This window comes from Gorilla gorilla, chromosome 11, assembly GCF_029281585.2.
Source record: "Gorilla gorilla gorilla isolate KB3781 chromosome 11, NHGRI_mGorGor1-v2.1_pri, whole genome shotgun sequence".
Lineage (NCBI taxonomy): Eukaryota > Metazoa > Chordata > Mammalia > Primates > Hominidae > Gorilla > Gorilla gorilla.
In genome coordinates, this window is record NC_073235.2 from 112,765,774 (window position 1) to 112,784,985 (window position 19,212).

At 35.6% G+C, this 19,212-nt stretch overlaps 1 protein-coding gene across 6 annotated transcripts in view; it reads right to left on the bottom strand.

Annotated features, from left to right (window-relative positions):
- KANSL1L (KAT8 regulatory NSL complex subunit 1 like) overlaps nt 1-19,212 on the bottom strand; it is a 150,508-nt gene that overhangs the window by 124,574 nt on the left and 6,722 nt on the right. For 3 of the 6 annotated variants that reach the window (XM_004033142.4, XM_019022456.4, XM_055380473.2), the window contains exon 2: nt 8,219-9,335. In XM_004033142.4, the coding sequence (XP_004033190.4) occupies nt 8,219-9,306 (1,088 nt within the window). In that variant the 5' untranslated portion in view covers nt 9,307-9,335. Of the gene's footprint in view, nt 1-8,218; nt 9,336-9,873; nt 10,127-11,401; nt 14,725-19,212 lie in introns of those variants that run through there. The other 3 variants (XM_055380476.2, XM_063695174.1, XM_063695175.1) reach the window with 3 other exon arrangements.

Consider the following 19,212-nt stretch of genomic DNA (forward strand, 5'->3'; position numbering starts at 1 on the left):
TTGCAGGCGCATTTGCAGTGGTGGCAGCAATGGTATCTCATATGAGGCATCCATGAAACAGCCAACAATTTGGGTTCTGGAGCATGGGCATGTGTAGGAACCATGGCTCCAGGGTCTAGGGCTGAGGTGGCACCCATATTCAGAGTGCAGGTTCCACCATTCCCATGTTAGTAACAATGTGCAAGCTGTGACTGCTCTTAGATCAGCCAGGGGGCTGAGATCCAAAGCAGCAGCACACACACAGCTACAATGTTTCTGGGGTCTGAGGCATGGACTCACGCACTGTGGTAGAAGTAGTTTCATAGACACAGAAACCACAGCTCCAGGGTGCAGGATACAGATTATTCCATAAAGGCAGTGGTTCTTGTTTCTGAGGCATGGGCACACAGGGAATTACAAAGGTTCTGGGGTCCAAGGAGTGGTCTAGTATATTGTGAAGATGTCAGATGTCAGATGTCTGAGGCACAGATGTTGAAAGAGTGGCAATGCAGCCAATGTTCATAGCAAAGCAACCTGGGCTCCAAGGCTTGGGTTGAGGCTAGTCCACAGCCATGATGGTTCTTGTGTTTGAGGTGAGAGTATGCATAGTGGGACAGAGTCTGCAATGTGGATATGCGGCCATGGAGCCAAGGCCTGGTGTGTGGACATGTATGGGGCAGTGGAAGCTCTGGAGTCTGGGGCTCATGTCAGGATTGGGAGGGTGGTGGTCCCAATCCTAGAAAGGCAGCTCCTTCTTGGTGGTGGTGGTGGGGGTAGAGGGTGCAACCACATCCTCCTCTTTGGGGATCCACAGTGGTGATGACTGTTGATCACCTCAATGACAAAAGATACTGATGTTGTGGTCAGTGGTGACTATGGTAGCACCCACCATGTGCCTGATACCGGTAGCCCCCACCCTTCTTTGTTTCTAGCCATCTCCAGATGTCTCAGGTATGCCAGTCTCCCCAGCTATCCTTTCTGTGCAGTTATCCTCTGGATTTTTGTTTGTTCACTCCATTACGTTGCTGCAGATTCGTACTTAAACATTTGAGCCCTCCCAAGGCTACTTTCATTCACGGAAAGATATCTAGTTCTTGTTTTTTGTTCGGGAGTGAAGACTGGTATCTCCTACTCGACTATCTTGCTTCTATCACTCAGCTTAGCTGTGCTTTCTTGTCAAAATTAGGAAAACAAAGGTGATCATTTCCGATGATAAATACAATTAACACTTGCATAACTTCTGCAAAAGGGCTTTACTATTCTGGTTTCTCCATATAGGACATAAATGCCAGTTTGTTTCATCTATGAAGGTGGTTTATTTTTAAATAAAGGTATGTAGAACTTTTAAGTGACACATATTATATAGAAGTCTCGAAGAAAATTATGTTATGATCACCTGTAGACTTTTCTAAGCAATATGGTCCAAGAGGATGAGTTTCTCCACCTGATTCTGTGAGAATCAAGGCAATCAAAACAGTTATTTACTTGATCATCCTCAGATGTGTTGGGGTGAAGAAGAGAGGATTGTGATTCACTGATTTATAGCAAGATTTAAAGAAATTCATACATATACAAGCAATCTGATGCTTTTTTCATTAAAAACTTCAACTTTATAATAATATCTTAATTTTTCCTTTGAAAACAAAACAGCTTTTTTTCTTTTCGTTACGTGGATGTTGAAAATGACTCAGTCAATTTAACTTTGGCCTAAGCCAGCTAAAGTCTGTAGATATAGAAGTACAGCTTAAATGGGAGTTAAAGGATCTGGGCTAAAATCCCAGCTTTGCCATTAACTAACAACACTGAGAGAAAATCTAGTAAACACATAGTCTTTTAAACATCACGTTGCTCAAAAAAAAGCCTTTTTAAGAACAAATGAGCTTATTTTAATTGAAGTACTACTTCCCTCAAAGATGTCCACATGCCACAGTAGACAATACTTCTTGCTTGGGCATGGTCGCTCATGCTGTGATACCAGCAATTTGGGAGGCCAAGGCAGGAAGATAGCTTAAGGCCAGGAATTCAAGACCATCCTGGGCAACATAGCTAAACCTTATCTCTACAAAAAAATTTTAATACTTAGCCAAACATGATGGCACATATCTGTAGTCCTAGCTACTCAGGCAGGAAGGATCCCTTGAGCTGAAGAGTTCAGACTGCAGTGAGCTATGACTATGCCACTGTACTCCAGCCTGGGCAACAGAGTGAGAACTTTTCCCTAAAAATAAAAATAAAATATTTCTTTACCATTTTTAGCTACTAGTCCGTTCACAATTACACTTTTGAATTTCTGCCCTTTACTTCCGTTCCACTTCTCCCACAGAAAGGAAAAGGTTCTTCATTTAAGTATAATTTGCAAATTCCCTAGAATTCACTCAACTTTTTGTTTTCCTTATAAACAAAACAAAATTCAACTTCTCCCATCTATGTCAGACATGCAGGGAATAAAAAAAGATAACAAATAGAAAAACAACCTGCAAACTCCACATTATACAAATATTAAGTTACTCTTGTTTGCAATTAATAATGAAATGTTTTCAGTCTCTTTGCCCTTTGAATCTTGGCACTGAGTTTCTACTCCTATTTATCCAGTTCCTCAAAGGGAAATACTGGATCACCTTGCTTTTCAGTTCTTTTCCTTTCCATTGGCAAAGCAGGAAAGCAAGCACAAAACCATGAGTATTCATTTCTATGGGTCTGCAAAAAATTAATTATTTTCTATTTTTTAATCTGGAGTCACCCAACAGCCCTTACTAAACATCAACAATTCCCCTTTTTTCTTTGGTGAATGCCTTAATCTGTTGATTCCCTTAATCAAGTCTGCTTATTTACATATCTAAGTAAAACTTAAAGAAAATTTGAATATATGGTGACCAATTTAGGGAAATAGTGGGATTTTTTTTCCCCAACATTTGAAACAATTGTGTGATCTGGAAGATATTGGTAGGTTTCCTGGAATAAGACAAGCAGCATTATTTCTTCCTTTTCCACAACCCTTGGAGAATTAAAACATGCCTGTGTCAAAATCTGTGTTTCCCCAAAATGCAGCCTGGAAAAATGTAACTGATCATCATTCCCCAGGAAAAGAAGAAAAGAAATGCTAGAATTCTATGGCTCTACCACAAGATGAGAAATAACGTAACTGTAGCCAACTTTTGTCAGTGACTCACCCACATCCCCTCACATTTAACCAGTTCAGTGTTCATGGACCTGACTGGGCTCCTTCACCAAATAAAAAGAACATTGGAGGCAAAAATCCATTCATCTTACAGTGGAAGGACTATATCTTAAATCTACAAAAAACATAAAGTCCCCCTATTATGCTTTCCAAAGGAAAAGTGACTTTCTTTTACTTCAAATGCATACTAGCCTCTCAACCAAAAGTTATTATTAAAGTCCGTTAGTCATATCATTATGAATTAAAGTCAATTAGTAATATCATTATGAACTAATTTATTGCCTACTACATTTTTGGAGGAAAAGTAACAAAGTCAAGCGAAATATATATTTAAAACAAGAATGGTAATTGTAATGACTAATGTGAATACTTTCCAATTTTCTAAAACAATTATATTCCTTCACAGCTAACTTCCTGATCAATTTTTCCTATCAGGGCTACTAACTCAAAGAAAAATAGAAGGCATATAATATTAATATAATCTAAAATTTTAAGGTAAATATAATGCATTTTACTTATCAACTTTAAAAATTACAAACACTGAAAATTATAATAAAATCATTACTTTTAAATGTCCATATTTTGGTATATTTCATTTATTCAGTCATTGAACATTCATCGGGGGAGGGGGTCTATGACGTACAAGATACATCTTGTGGCCCATTTAATATTAGAAACAAAGGAAGGAATGGAAAAAACATCAAGTAAACACAATGCAACTCCACAATGAAATTTTTAAAAACCATATATAGAAGAGAGAAATTTCAGATTGCTAGCCTCAATGTTTATGTCTTTACAACTACATATACAAACACAGAAATAGTCATTCATTCACTCAACAAATACCAAGCAATCATTAAACAGAAGACAATACTAGCCTATACGATAAAATAGTACACTAATACTCATGTTGCTTAAAATTAAGTTGAAGTCAACTTTAGTATTTACTACTCTGAACTTATAATTTAAGGTAAGAAATCAACATATTCAATAAAGACAATGAAAATTTGTGTTAGCACTTATTAAAAATTTACAACCACAAAATGCATCTGTTTATTTGGTATTTTATGTTTAAAGTTTCACTCGGAACTTTATACATTAAAAATACTCATCTAGATTTGAAAAATCTTTTCACAAACGTAGAGAAGAAAATAACAAAAATAAACTTAAAATAAACTTATAAGGATATTTTAAATTTAAAAATGTATTTAATGACCTAAGATAGAACTGATTAATTGTAATTTTAAAAAACAGAAACTGTTTTTATATTCACACCAAAAGATACAAATAAAGTTATGTCATTTGCTCTCAATATTTAGTCAATTTCAAAATTAATATAATGTTGAGTACAGTCTTTCCCACAAGAAATCTATTAGTGTTAGCAAAAATATTCAAAACAACATTTTGTATTTAATGTATGGGAAGATATATGAAATCAAGAAATGTTGAATAGATTTCAAGTATTAAAGAAAACCCAAAAAACAAAAACAAAACAATTATCAAATAATTCAGTGAAATAAAAAATATAAAGAGCTGTTACATAAATTTAGTATTATTGATTTGTATAGATCAGATGAGTTTAACCTTAAAACAAAGTTTATGTGACCTCTAAAATTCAGGTGGGGCTTTAATAACCAAGGCATTAATCATAATATTAAGAGGCCAATAATGCAAGAGGCCAGAAGCCTACCTTAATGAACTGATATTAAATTTCTTAGATACATTATTTTCTTAAAATTTATGTCTAGAGTCTCTGAATACCCTCTAGCTGATTATGGGAAAAAGAAAGACAGCAGGAGAAATAAATTTTTCAAACCAGAACCCAATTTTTTCCAGGTTACTTTCCTTCAGTTTACCTCAATAAACTGGCAGAGTTGGTGAAAAATAGGAGGTACGTTATTTTGTAAAAAAAAATTTTTTTTCTATCATTTGAATTTCACCATTTCTGTATATGTTTTACACAAATTTCTAAACTTAGTGTTTCCTCACTAAATTCAAGAAATAAATGTAAATCTTAAAATGTTTTGAAAAATCAAAATTTACATGCCTTTGATAAGAAATTATCAGAAAGTTGGCTGGGTGCAGTGGCTCATGCCTGTAATCCCAGCACTTTGGGAGGCCAAGGTCAGCGGATTACCTGAGGTCAAGAGCTTGAGACCAGCCTGACAAACATGGAGAAACCCTATCTCTACTAAAAATACAAAATTAGCTGGGCGTGGTGGTGCACGCCTGTAACCCCAGCTACTTGGGAGGCTGAAGCAGGAGAATCGCTTGAACCCAGGACGTGGAGGTTGCAGTGAGCCAAGATCGCGCCATTGCACTCCAGCCTGGGCAACAAGAGCAAAACTCCATCTTAAAAAAAAATAAAAGAAAAAAGAAAAAGAAAAAAAGAAATTATCAGAAAGTGCGAAGTGTGGTATCTACCCTTAATAGGGGTTGGTTGGTTAAGACTAACAGATATATTAGCCAACTGCATAGGACAAAACACAATTTAATGACAAACTGTATGGCAGACTAAGCATTATAGGAAATCAATGAAGAGACTACTAATGAAAATAACATAGTTCAAAACAGTCTGAAAAGACAAAATTTTCTTCCTTTTTTTGATATGAGTTTTACTCCCGTCACACAGACTGGAGTGCAAGGGGGTGATACGGGCTCACTGCAACCTCCACCTCCTGGGTTCAAGCAATTCTCCTGCCTTAGCCTCCCAGGTAGCTGGGACTACAGGTGCACACCACCATGCCGGGCTAATTTTTGTATTATATTTTTTGTATAGATGAGGTTTTGCCATGTTGCCCAGGCTGATCTCGAACTTCTGGGTTCAAGCAATCTGGGCACCTGGGCCTCCGAAAGTGCTGGGATTACAGGCGTGAGCCACGAAGCCCTGCCCAAAAGTTTCTTATTCTTGTTTCTAGCTTAAAAAAGACAAATCTTTCCATTAGCTCTTCTCAACAACAAAAAAATTTACTGAATGTGCCCACTACATTTTATTTAAATACTTCACAAGCATTGTATATACAAAAATTGGTAAATTTTCAGACTTCTTTCAGAACACATGTACCTAATAATTCTTGTAGCTCTAAGTATCAGTGATGCAATGTTGAGAAAACAGCATATTACAAGAGAATAAGTATGTGTTTAGAGTCATATATATGAGCAAAATCCTGTTTCTGCCCCTTACTTGGCTTTTTAACCATTGGTAAGTTATTTAACCCATGCTGAGTCTGTTTCTTCTTAAGTGAAATAAGGATAACAACTACCTGCTAGGGTTGTTGAAAGAATTAAATGAGATATCATATGTTAAATAACTAGCACAATGCCAGCCAGAAAAATAATCTGCGCTTATTAACTACTATAAATTCCACATGCAAACAAATTTCAATTACAGTGATATCTAGAAGACCCGAATGCTTACTTTGCTTTATATTTTATTTCTCACTATAAAAACTAATACACTGATCTTCTATTTCATAGTAAATATCAATGTGTTTGGCTTCTAATTCTGTAATTCTCATTTATTTTTGAGAATTTGAAAAAGTTTATTTTTAACTTTTATTTTAAGTTCAGGGGTACAAGTGCAGGTTTGTTACATAGATAAATCTGTGTCATGCAGGTTTGTTGTACAGATTATTTCATCACCCAGGTTTTAAGCCTAGTGCCCATTAGTTATTTTTCCTGATCCTCTCCCTCCTCCCACCCTGCACCCTTTAAAAAGCCCCAGTGAGTGTTGTGCCCCTGTATGTATCCAAGTGTGACAGACTTCTTTCCCCCAAAATGCTATATATACAAACAATAATTCACATCAATTTGGGGACAGTAATAGATCCCCTGAAAACTAAATTAAAAATTATGCTTTATCTGACCATTTCAACTAAAATTTAGTCAATTAAATAAAATTAAAAACTCATTTCCTTAGTATCACTGGCCAAATCTTAAGTGTTTAATATCCACATAAGTCTAGTGCCTATCGGATAGCATAGACATAAAAGATTTCCAACATCTCAGAAGTTTCTATTGGACAGAGTTGGTCTGTAGTGTTATCACGGTGTGATAACTGAAACTATTTTTCTCTGCTTTTTATTATTTAATATCGAGATACCTCTCTCTCAAGTACATGCCCCAAAAGGCAGAGGTTGTGAATATGTTGCTCACAAGTGAATCTTAGTGTCTAGCACATAATAAGCATTCAATAGATATCTTACAGCTGACATTATAGTTTTGTTTTAGTTATACTAAGCTAGCAAAAACTAACTGAATTGTTAAAGGTCAGTTCTGAAAGCTATGAGTACGAGTAGAGAGTTAAGGAAAAAAAGTAGTAAGTCAACTTACATGTACTCTCAACTGATACACTCCCAAAGACAATGAGGGCTCCCTATGTGCAGACTAAAGTTTTTTAGGTAGATACACATATTAACTAGATCACTTAAACAAAGATGAGGCCTTGTCCACAGCCTATTCAAGAATAGAAAAAATGCTTATTTATAGCTCAATAATTTCATTATTCCTGTATGGGTTTTTCCTAGATAGAAAAGTTGAGTAAATTTATTTTTAAATAGTATGTATATACTCACACACAATAATTTAACAAACAAAACATTTAAAAAATTCACCAAAAGTTTTATAACATAAAAGATTATGGTGGCTGGGTGTGGTGGCTCACACCTGTAATCCCAGCACTTTGGGAGGCCGAGGCGGGTGGATCACAAGGTCAGGAGTTCGAGACCAGCCTGACCAACATGGTGAAACCTTGCCCCTACTAAAAATACAAAAATTAGCTGGGTGTGGTGGCACACACCTGTAATCCCAGCTACTCAGGAAGCTAAAGCAGGAAAATTGTTTGAACCCAGGAGGCGGAGGTTGCAGTGAGCCAGGATTGCACCACTACACTCCAGCCTGGGCAACAGAGCGAGACTCCGTCTCAAAAATAAAAATTAAAAAAAAAAAAGATTATAGCATTAAGATTTTAGAAAATCTATTTCTTGTCAACATACCTGGAAACTAAGATAATTGCTGCTATATATGGAACAGAAAATAGTCTAATAATAATTTTGCACTTACACTGCCACATTTTTTCTAAGGGTATATTCATCCAAATCGTCATCAGAGCTGCTATCAGTTGCATCGGAATCCAAACCCTCTTCAACATGAGACAACAGCCCTGTAGCAGAAAATGCAAATCTTTGGATTTCCGCAGCTGTACACCGTGCAAAGCCATTTTTTGCATCATCCCACAATTTATTCTCTGCAGTCAATGTGTTAACTTCTGGCTTAATTTCAGTGCATTTAGGTAAACTGTTACCCAAAATTGTGGTAGGTTCATGAAATGTCTTCATTTTGGGGAGCTGATGTTTCATAGACAATTTCATCTGCTGACCATAGTGCTTAACAACATGCTTTGCCAGGAGCATCTGCAAATGTTTCTGAGTTCTTCTAGCCTGGCTAAGTAAAATTTTCTGTTTGCTTACACAATGAAGTAAACGAGCATGTACTTCCTCCTCTTTTTCAGCAGCTGAAGAACTAACAGGCACATTTGAGTGGCCAGGTACAATTTTCTTTTGAGTACAGTGCAATAAACCCTTTTTAATCTCAGCATCAGTAACTTTATCCAAAAGTGCATTCTCTTGATACCATTTACAGTTTTGTAGTTGTACTTTATCTACATTAGTGTCTTTGGTTATATTTGAATCCAAAATAATTTGTACATCTTTCATGCACTGGCTCGTGGTATCTGATAGAGGTTCCTTTTTGATGAACTCTTCAGAATGAGAAAGACAGATTTTACTGAGCTGAATGTTGCTGCCATTATACAGTATGTTTTTCAGCTTATTGCAACTGGGCTCCCCTAATTTCTTTTGTTTATAATTCTCATTGTGTTTATTTAATGTAGAATTAGATCTCATTAAAAAAACAGTCTGGTAATGTTTTGAAGACTGAGGGGAGCCAAAATGTTTTAAATTCACAAAATTAGTATTAAGAGTAGGTTCAGGAGTTGGAAATCCAAGCATCTGAGAAAAGGTGTCTCCCTTTAGCTTTTCATCTACAGTTCTTGGACTTTCCATGTAGAGCATCTTGTCAGACTCCATGGTACTTGGCAAAGATGAAAAGCTGATACCCTTTGCTGTTGCCTCCCTCAGAGCTGGGGTCATGGCGATTCCTGTAGATAAGTATTGGAAACCTAAAATAATGTAAAAATAAATGGTCAAATATCTAGAAAAAAATTTTATGCTTATACTTTTTTCTAAGGGCAACATGTTCAATGTTTCTGATTAAAACATGAAGGAACAAAACTCCTCCTTCATCTCCCAACTCCCAACATTATTTCAACAAAGATTAAGCTATTCTTCCCTCTGACTGGGGGCCTAATAGCTAAAACCCCAATTAAAGCTACACATTGCTAGCACATAATAGGTGTTCAACAAATATTTGTGGATGTAATTACATCTCAGAATTCCATTTTTTGACAACATTTAATTACAGTCAAAAGAAAAAAAAATCCAGCCTATAATCTGGTAATAACAATAGAAAATGTGACTCAATTGTGTACTTTCAGCCAAAAATAAGAATTGCTTATCTTTATAAAATATAATAAATTGATCTAAACTTCTATTCCTGAAATTAATCATCACAGCCTGAACGGTATTAATAACAAGAACTAAAATATAATAAATAATGTGTAAGAAGACCTAAGTGAGGCCGGACGTGGTGGCTCACACCTGTAATCCCAGTACTTTGGGGTGCCGAGGTAGGCGGATCACCTGAGATCAGGAGTTCGAGATCAGCATGGCCAACATGGTGAAACTCTGTCTCTACTAAAAATATAAAAATTAGCCGGGCATGGTGGTGGGCAACTGTAATCCCAGCTACTTAGGAGGCTGAGGCAGGAGAATCACTTCAACCCAGGAGGCAGAGGTTGCAGTAAGCAGAGATCACGTCAATGCACTCCAGCCTGCGTGACAGAGCGAGACTCTGTCTCAAAAAAAAGAAAAAGATGACCTAAGTGAACAGAACTAAAAACATATAACTTCACAGCTGTTAAAAATATGTGATAGTAAAAACTTGCCTAATGCAATGTCTCCTCTAAACATATCTACAATTTTATCCTTTTCACAAATGAATATGCATCAGAATATGCATTTACTCCTGCCTAGAAAATAGCGGAGACAGTGTCAGATAACCGCTAAAGATTTATCCCATAATTAAACAAATTTCATTGCATATTATCAAAAGTATAAATCCATATATTGATTCGCAGAAAAAGGCAACCCAGTACCCTTAAACATTATGAAGCCTGAATAGTTAGTAAAATAATTTTATGTCATTAACAATTATAAGCTTTTAAAGATACCTAGTATTTTGTAACCTGATATGCCAAAATTTTTGTTTCAACACATAATAGTTGATAGTCATTTAAATGGACACACTCTCATAGTGTATGTCCCCAGGTGCTAGTTATAACTCTACTTCCTTTATTCCTACTTAAAAACACAAAACCAAAAGCTGATGCTTTACAAAGTCCAACAAAAATGATCAAGAAGAAAATAAAAGCACAACAATTTCTATGTAATTAAAAAAACGGTTACTAGAATAATGACAGACTAGGAGAAAATATTTGCAACATATATATCAGACAAATATTAGTTATTTAGACTATAGGAGGAATTCCTACAAATGAGCAAAAGATAGAGCAGTCAGGTACTTCACAGATGATGACATCCAAATGGTCATTAAACACAGACTTAATCATACTAGTAATGAGGGGAATATAGATTAACAAAACAAGAGCCCAGTTTTCCAATCACCAAACTGATAAAAAATTTTTTTTTTTCTGAAAACATCACATACATATCATGAGATGTAAGACTTCTCGTATCTATTGGGATCATAAATTGGTTCAGTAATTTGACCACAATGTAGAAAATGTGTTTGTCAAACACATTTTTACCAAAGGGTAATGTTCATAATGGCAAAACATCCTTTCAAAACAATCTAGATGTCTAACAATAACAAAACAGAGAATAAAATGTGATGGAATACTATATTGCCATTAAAAAGGAATGACTTGAAGTATCAATACAGAAAGACCTTAAAAACAGTATCAAGTTAAAAATAAAAAAGAACACTGTAAAACATATATATAGTATAGTACCATATAAATATAACACAAACACAAAACCATACCATATATACGTATACATTTGTGTCTGTTCGCAAGAATAAAAAGTGAACCAGAAAAATACCTACCAAACTTGTACCAGTAGTTGCATCAAGTTAAGTTCCATGAAACAGAAAAGTGATAGTTTAAGGGGATTTGCATTTTAACTACAAAATCTTATTACTTGAGGGGAAAAGACTAACTGCAAAATGAATAAATGTTAATGGTTAATACTGAGTGAAAAAAATTATAGATGTTTGCCTTTTTATGTATACACTTTATTGTATAATGTCTCAAAATGTAATTTCTATATGAGTTTCTGTATGTCTCAAAATTTATACACTTTTATATAATGCCTCAAAAATAAGCAAATAGATTCCCATTTATCCTAAATGCAAAAAAAAAAAAAGAAAAAAAGATGGTTTTTTTCAGTTTATACTCTTTTATGGAAATAGAAAAACAATTCTAAAACAAGCTAGCATTAGGAAATTTCTTCCAAGATTCAAGCTGTTACTTGACCAACTCAAAGACCTATGTCTTCTAATCAATAAACACCCACAATAGTATTTAGTGTCTACATTGTTCTCTGAGGGAAACTGCTTTAATCACGCTTCTTGTTGATGTTACAGCAATATTCAAAAGATACTAAACTTTATCTCCCACACCACACACCTGTCCCTCTCAAAAATCTGAACAGCGTACTATGAATATAACCAAACTAGCGAGCAGCAGAGACAGAAGGTGAAATATCACAAGGCAGGAAAATTCATCTTAGTCTCTGGATAAAGATACGGAAAAGCTAAATATAACAAGTAGAGAAAAGAGGTGGGTGCAGTGGCTCATGCCTGTAATACAAGCACTTTGGGAAGTCAAGGTGAAGGATTGCTGGAGCCCTGGAGTTCGAGACCAGCCTGGGCAACATAAGGAGACTTCTCTACAAATACTAAAAAATGCCCTAGGTGTGGTGACATGTGCCAGTGGTCCCAGCTACTTGAGAGGCTAAGGCAGGAAGATCACTTGAGCCTGGACGTTGAAGCTGCAGTGAGCTGTGATTGCACCACTGCCCTCCAGCCTGAGCAACAGAGCAAAACACTGCCACAGAAAAAAAAAAAAAAAAAGATACACATGGCTGGGCACAGTGGCTCATGCCTATAATCCCAGCACTTTGGGAGGCCTAAGAAGTGGATCATTTGAGCCCAGGACTTCCAGACCAGCCTGGGCAACATGGTGAAATCCAGGCTCTGCAAAAAAATGATAGTGCCATTGCACTCCAGCTTGAGTGACAGAGCAAGACCCTGTCAAAAAAAAAAGAAAGCAGATTAGTATTTAAGAAATACAATTCGTAGCAAAAAGAGAAAGGGAAAAAATGCAAAGATTAAAAGTGGCTAAGGCCCATTTACGGTAGAGAACTAGAATAAAACATATATACAAAATCTCTGGGTGAGATCTCTAGGGCTTACTGGTAGGACAGGTAGCTTCCAAAATGACCTTAATAATCCCCAACCTCTTCATATTCATGCCCTTGTTTAATCCTCTCCTAGAATAGGGACTGGATTTAGTAACTCACTTTTAATGAAAATGTAGCAGAGGTGATAAGATGACTTCTGAGATTAGGTAACAAAGAGACTGTGGCTTCCATCTGGCCACCCTTTCTTATTCAGGGAAGCCAGCTGCCATGTTATGAGCTAGAAAGACCCACATGGTATAGAAATGATGTCTCCAACCAACATATAGCAAAGAATCTGAGGCCTGCTAACAGCCATGTGAGTGATCTGAGAAACAGATCCTTCCCAGTAATGCCTTTAGATGACTGTTGCCCTAGCCAACACCTTGATTAACAACAGCCTTATGAGAGACCTTGAGCCAGAGGCACCCAGCTAAGCTTACATGCCTATATTCTCGACCCACAGCAATGATGAAATAACACGTAATTTAAGCCACTAAATTTGGGGGTAATATATTACACAGTAATAAATAATGAATACACTTGGATATGAAGACTTTTAAGCTCTAGGCTATGAAAGGCCAGGACATATCATAGCTCTTATTCAGGGATTTCCATTAAGTCCTTCTGTATTCTATTCCCAAGTGTATCCTTATAAAAAAAAAAAAAAAAACCTAGCCTAAATAAGTCTCTCTACTTTGCAACCAAAAGAAACTAATGAAAATAGCTATGTCTCCTATAAATAAAAAAGATTAAATTATGTTCAGTATAGTTTTAGCACAAAATATAAGTACATTTCTTCCAATTACTTAAATTATCTAGATATATAATCATTTTACATAACAATGTTTCCCAACTGAATATTCTAAACTACCACTTCTGACGACCTCCATATTATATAAACAACTACACTTATCACTAACACTTCTAAGCTCTATAAAGGCTTGGATTTTTGAACAGTTTTGTTAACTACTGTATCCTCAACATGCAAATCTATTTGACATACAGAAGATGCGCAACAAATAACCTGGTGAGAAAATGAGTGGTTGCCAGTATATTTAAAATCCAAAGTTGTCCTTACGATAGCCTACAAAATTGATATTATCAGGTTCCTGACTACTTTGCCTTCTACAACTCTTTCCATGAATTACTGCACTCCAGAAACACTGGCCTCTATGCTGTATTTGAAACACACCAAGCAAGTCTCTTGACACAGTGACTTTGTGTTTGCTATTCTCTCAGCCTGAAACAATTTTTTACAACTAAGATGGCTGGCTCCCTCACTTCATTTACTTCTGCTCTAAGGTCACCTCATCAGAGAGTCCTTCCCTGACCAATATATTTTAAATAGCTTCAGCCTCTTGGTTCATGACTCTCCATTCCCTTACACTGCTTTATTGCTCTTCATAGCACTATTGCTACCTGACATTATATTACATTCTAGGAAAGAATGTAGTTTAAGTGCAAGAACTCAATGATCTAATCTCCAGCACTAGAATAATGCCTGGCACACAGTAATTATCATGTATTTGTTGACTAAATTCATAAATTAATTGATCATGATATTTAAAGGCATTTCAGGATTTTGGTACTCACAAGTAGTAACAACACCTATTTCAATTACTATTTTTTAATTGTACAAAACAACAATATATAGAAAGTATACTATGTTCAAGTATGGCTTATTTCATGAATACAAGACTGGTTCAACATTAAAGAAAACAACAGGCCGGGCGCGGTGGCTCAGGCCTATAATCCCAGCACTTTGGGAGGCCGAGGCGGGCGGATCGAGACCATCCTGACTAAAACGGTGAAACCCCGTCTCTACTAAAAATACAAAAAAAATAGCTGGGTGTGGCGGTGGGCGCCTGTAGTCCCAGCTATTCGGGAGGCTGAGGCAGGTGAATGGTGTGAACCCGGGAGGTGGAGCTTGCAGTGAGCCGAGATCACGCCACTGCACTCCAGCCTGGGTGACAGAGCGAGACTCCGTCTCAAAAAAAAGAAAACAATAACTAAAATTCACCATATCAACAGACTAAAGAGAAACCATATGATGTCAATAAATGGAGAAAAAGCATTTGACAAAATTCAATATCCATTCATGAGAAAAACTCAGCAAATTAGGAAGGAGAGGGAATGTCTTTAATCTGATAAAAAGCATGTACACAAATGCCTATAGCTCACATCATAATTAATGGTGAAAAACTGAATGTTTCTGCCCTAAGACTGGGAATGAGGCAAGGTAGACATTTCTCACCACCCATATTCAATGTTGTACTGGACGACCTAGTTAGTGCTGTAGAGCAAGAAAAAAAAAAAAGAAATAAAAAGCACAGATTAGAAAGTAAAACTGTCTCTATTCACAGATGACGTGATTTTCTACATAGAAAATCCCAAGGGATTGAACTCCTCGACTAATGAATTTAATAAGGCAGCAAACACAAGGTCAACCTACAAAACTCATTTATATTTCTATATGCTAGAAATAAAAAACTAGAAATAGAAATTTTTAAACAGTAATAATTCCAACACCTGCAAAAATGCTTTGGTATAAATCTAAACAAAAGATGATGCACATTATCTTTATACTGAAAAATACAAAACACCCATAAAAATATCAAGACCTAAATAGTGCATTACACTATGTTCACAGATAAAACTATTCAATATCGTTATGATGCTAATTCTCCTCAAACTGATTTATAAGTTTAGACACAAAATCTTGGCAGGACATTTTGCTGATATCTACAAGCTAATTCAAAGATTTATATGAAAGTTAAAGGAACCAGAATAGCCAAAACAATTTGGAAAAGAACAAAGTTGAAGGATTCACACAACTTACCAATTTCTAGTAGACAAGACAGTGTGGCATTAGCAAAAGGATGAACACATATATGGAAAAAAACAGAGCTCAGGAACAGACCCACGCACATACGGCCAATTTTTTTTTTTGAGACGGAGTTTCACTCTGTCGCCCAGGCTGGAGTGCAATGGCGTGATCTCGGCTCACCGCAACCTCCGCCTCCCAGGTTCAAGTGATTCTCCCGCCTCAGCCTCCCAAGTAGCTGGGATTACAGGTACCCGCCATCATGCCCGGCTAATTTTTGTATTTTTGTAGAGATGGGGTTTCACCATGTTGGCCAGGCTGGTCTTAAACTCCTGACCTCAGGTGATCTGCCTACCTCAGCCTCCCAAAGTGCTAGGATTACAGGGGTGAGCCACTGCACCTGGCCTGATTATTTTGACAAAGATAGCAAGGCAATTAAATGTAGACAGCCTTGTTTCTTAAATCATATCATTCTAAACTAATTGGACATCCATAGGGAAAAAAAATGAAACTGAATACATATTTCATACCTTATATAAAAACGGTCAGACCTATCAGAATGAATCATGAGCCTAAATGTAAAACCTGTAACTATACAACTTCTAGAAAAAAAATGAGAAAAAATGTTTGTGACACTGCTTTAGGCAAAGCTTTTTTTAGATATGACACCAAAAGCATTATTCACAAAAAGTTGCTAAATTGGACTTCCTAAAAATTAAATACTAAATAAACTTTTTAAAATAATTATTTAAAATAGAACTGTTGGGAACCTCTGACATATATATTCAGAAGATAATGTGTTCAAGAGTTCGTAGAAATTAGATGTACATATTACTGAAAGTCACCGAGTTTATCATTCAGATTAATGCCAAATAGTGGTTTTGACCATGACATAGCTTTAAATTTTATTTATTTTTTTAGGTATTATTTCTTTTATACAGATAGTAAACAATTTGTTCAAGGCAAAATGAGTAAGGAGGAATACTGATTTGAAAAGCATAAAAATTTTTTAAAATTTTTATTTTAAAGTTTGTGGGTACAAAGATGGTGTATATATTTATGGGGTAGATGATGGGTATGCATGGTGGCTCATGCCTGTGATCCTAGTATTTTGGGAGGCCAAGGCGGGAGGATCACTTGAGCCCAGGAGTTTGAGACCAGCCTGCGTAATATGGTGAGACCCTGTCTCTATTCAAAAAAAAAAAATATATATATATATATATACACACATATATTTTTATCCAAGACTAATTGGACGTATCCAACTGATATGAACAATTGGTCTTCATATCCAAGTGTATTCATTATTTATTACTGTCTAATATATTACCCCCAAATTTAGTGGTTCAGGTATATATATATATGTATATCAATAAAAATTTAAAAATTAAAGAACATGTTTCAAGACAGAGTCAACAATGCTTGACAAAGACTTAACAGGAATTAAGGGAAAGGAAGGAATCAAGGATGACTCCTAGGTTTTTAGCTTGAGCAACTGGGTGGTCAGTGGTGCTATTTTCTGAAAGGGAGCAGACTCGGGGAGGAAGAAAGTTGAAGAAGAAAAAAATAAAAATTTCTGTTTTGGATATGTTACTTTTTAAGTGTCTTTTAAACATTCAAGTGGAAAAAGCTATAAAAACAAGTCTGGAGTTCAAGCAAGAATTCATAATTAGAGAGATTATTTTGCAGAGTCACTGGCATATAAATAGTATTTACCCTAGGGAGTCGGTATAAGCAAAGAGAAAGGAGCCCAGGACAAAACGTGGGGGTTTACTCACATTTACTTGAGCAAAGGAAGAGGAGCTATAAAAGAGGAAGGACGCTAAAAGAAAACTGAAAAGATCATCAGTGAGATAGGAGGAAATCCAGAAGTGTATGAAATCAAGATACCAACGTGTTTAGAAGTGTATAACATGGTCAGTTCTGTCAAATGCTAAACAGGTCAAGCAGATGAAGACAGCAAAGCCGATATTACCTTTTAAGGAATGTATTGCTTTTAAAAGGTTACATATTAACTAAATATCCAACTCCAGCAGCCTCTAGCCATTCTATCCTACCTAAGCAGGGAAAAACTGAGAAGCACTAGTGAAGTTCACAGCCCAGGGCACAGGCTCATTGAAAGACAGACCTTATCATTGGAATACTGAACATCTTTTCTATCCTTACATCTTATTAAAAGCCTATTTACTAGAGTTCCTTTTACTCAGCACATCATGTTCAGCTTTCAAGAGAAAACGACAAGGCACACTAAAGGGCAAACAACATAGTTTGAAGAGACAGCAAGCATCAGAACCAGATTTAGATATGGCAGGAATGTTGGAATTACTAGACCAGGAATTTTAAACAACTATGATTAATATGCTAAGGCCTCTAATGGAAAAAACAGACAACATGCAACAAACGACAGGTAATGTAAGAAGAGAGATGGAAATTCTAAAAAGAGAATAAAAATGAAATGCTAGAAATCAAAAACACTGCAACAAAAATAATGTCTTTGATGGGCTTAGTAGTAGACTGGATGTGGTGGAAGAAAGTAGCACTAAGCTTGAAGATACAGCAATAGAAACCTCCAAAACTAAAAAGGAAAGAGAACAAAGATGGCAGTGGGTTTGAGGAAGAAGAGACTATCCAACCAAGAACTGTGGGACAATTACAAATGGTGTAACATATGCATAATGGGAATACCAGAAGGAAAAGAGAAAAAGAAAAGAAAAAATAATTGAAACAATAATGACTAAGAATTTCTCCAAATTAATGTCAGACACCAAACCACATATCCAGGAAGCTCAGAGAACACTAAACTATCACTTAATAAATGAAGCACTATATAAAATTATATTACATGAAATTTTATATACAATAGTATACTTATAACAAATGATCCATTTAAAAATTTTTACTAGAAATTACTTCATCACATATTTTCCCCAAATAGATCAAAAGCTACATGAAGACAGGTGTTATGTGTTCACTCATCATCGTATTCTAGAATATTTTATGGCACATAGCAGGCTCATAATAAATATTTCTTGAACAAATACTATCCAAAATGGTAAAATTATTTTAAAATTTCAAGGAAGAAGGTTCATGAGATATATTTTATTGTGAAGGAGTCTCAAGGCAAAAAAATTAGGAAACATTAGTATAGAATGTAACTGTCCAATAGAAATATGAAGTGGCTACATATGTAATTTTAAACCTGCTACTAGACATTTTTAAAAGAAACATGAAAAATTAAATTTAATGTCATCATATATATAAAGTATCATATATCAACATGTAATCAATACATAAACATCTTGATAAGCTATTTTCTATTCCTCTGTATGTGTTCCAAGTCTTGTAACCAGGGATCAACTATCGACTACTATATTTCAGTCCCCCAATTTTTTGGCCAAATCTATTGTTTAATATTTTTAGGCACCTATAGTATTCTAGGCTTTATGGAAAGTTTATGGAAAATAAATCCTCAAATAGCTTTCTAAAAAGCACCTGGATCTTCCTATAAATACTCAGTTTCTAATTATTTAGGTTTCCAATTATACACATAATTGGGCAGGAGTATTTGGATCCTTGCTAAATCTAAGAAATGTCTTTACAACTACTAAAATACTTTATTATATTACTCT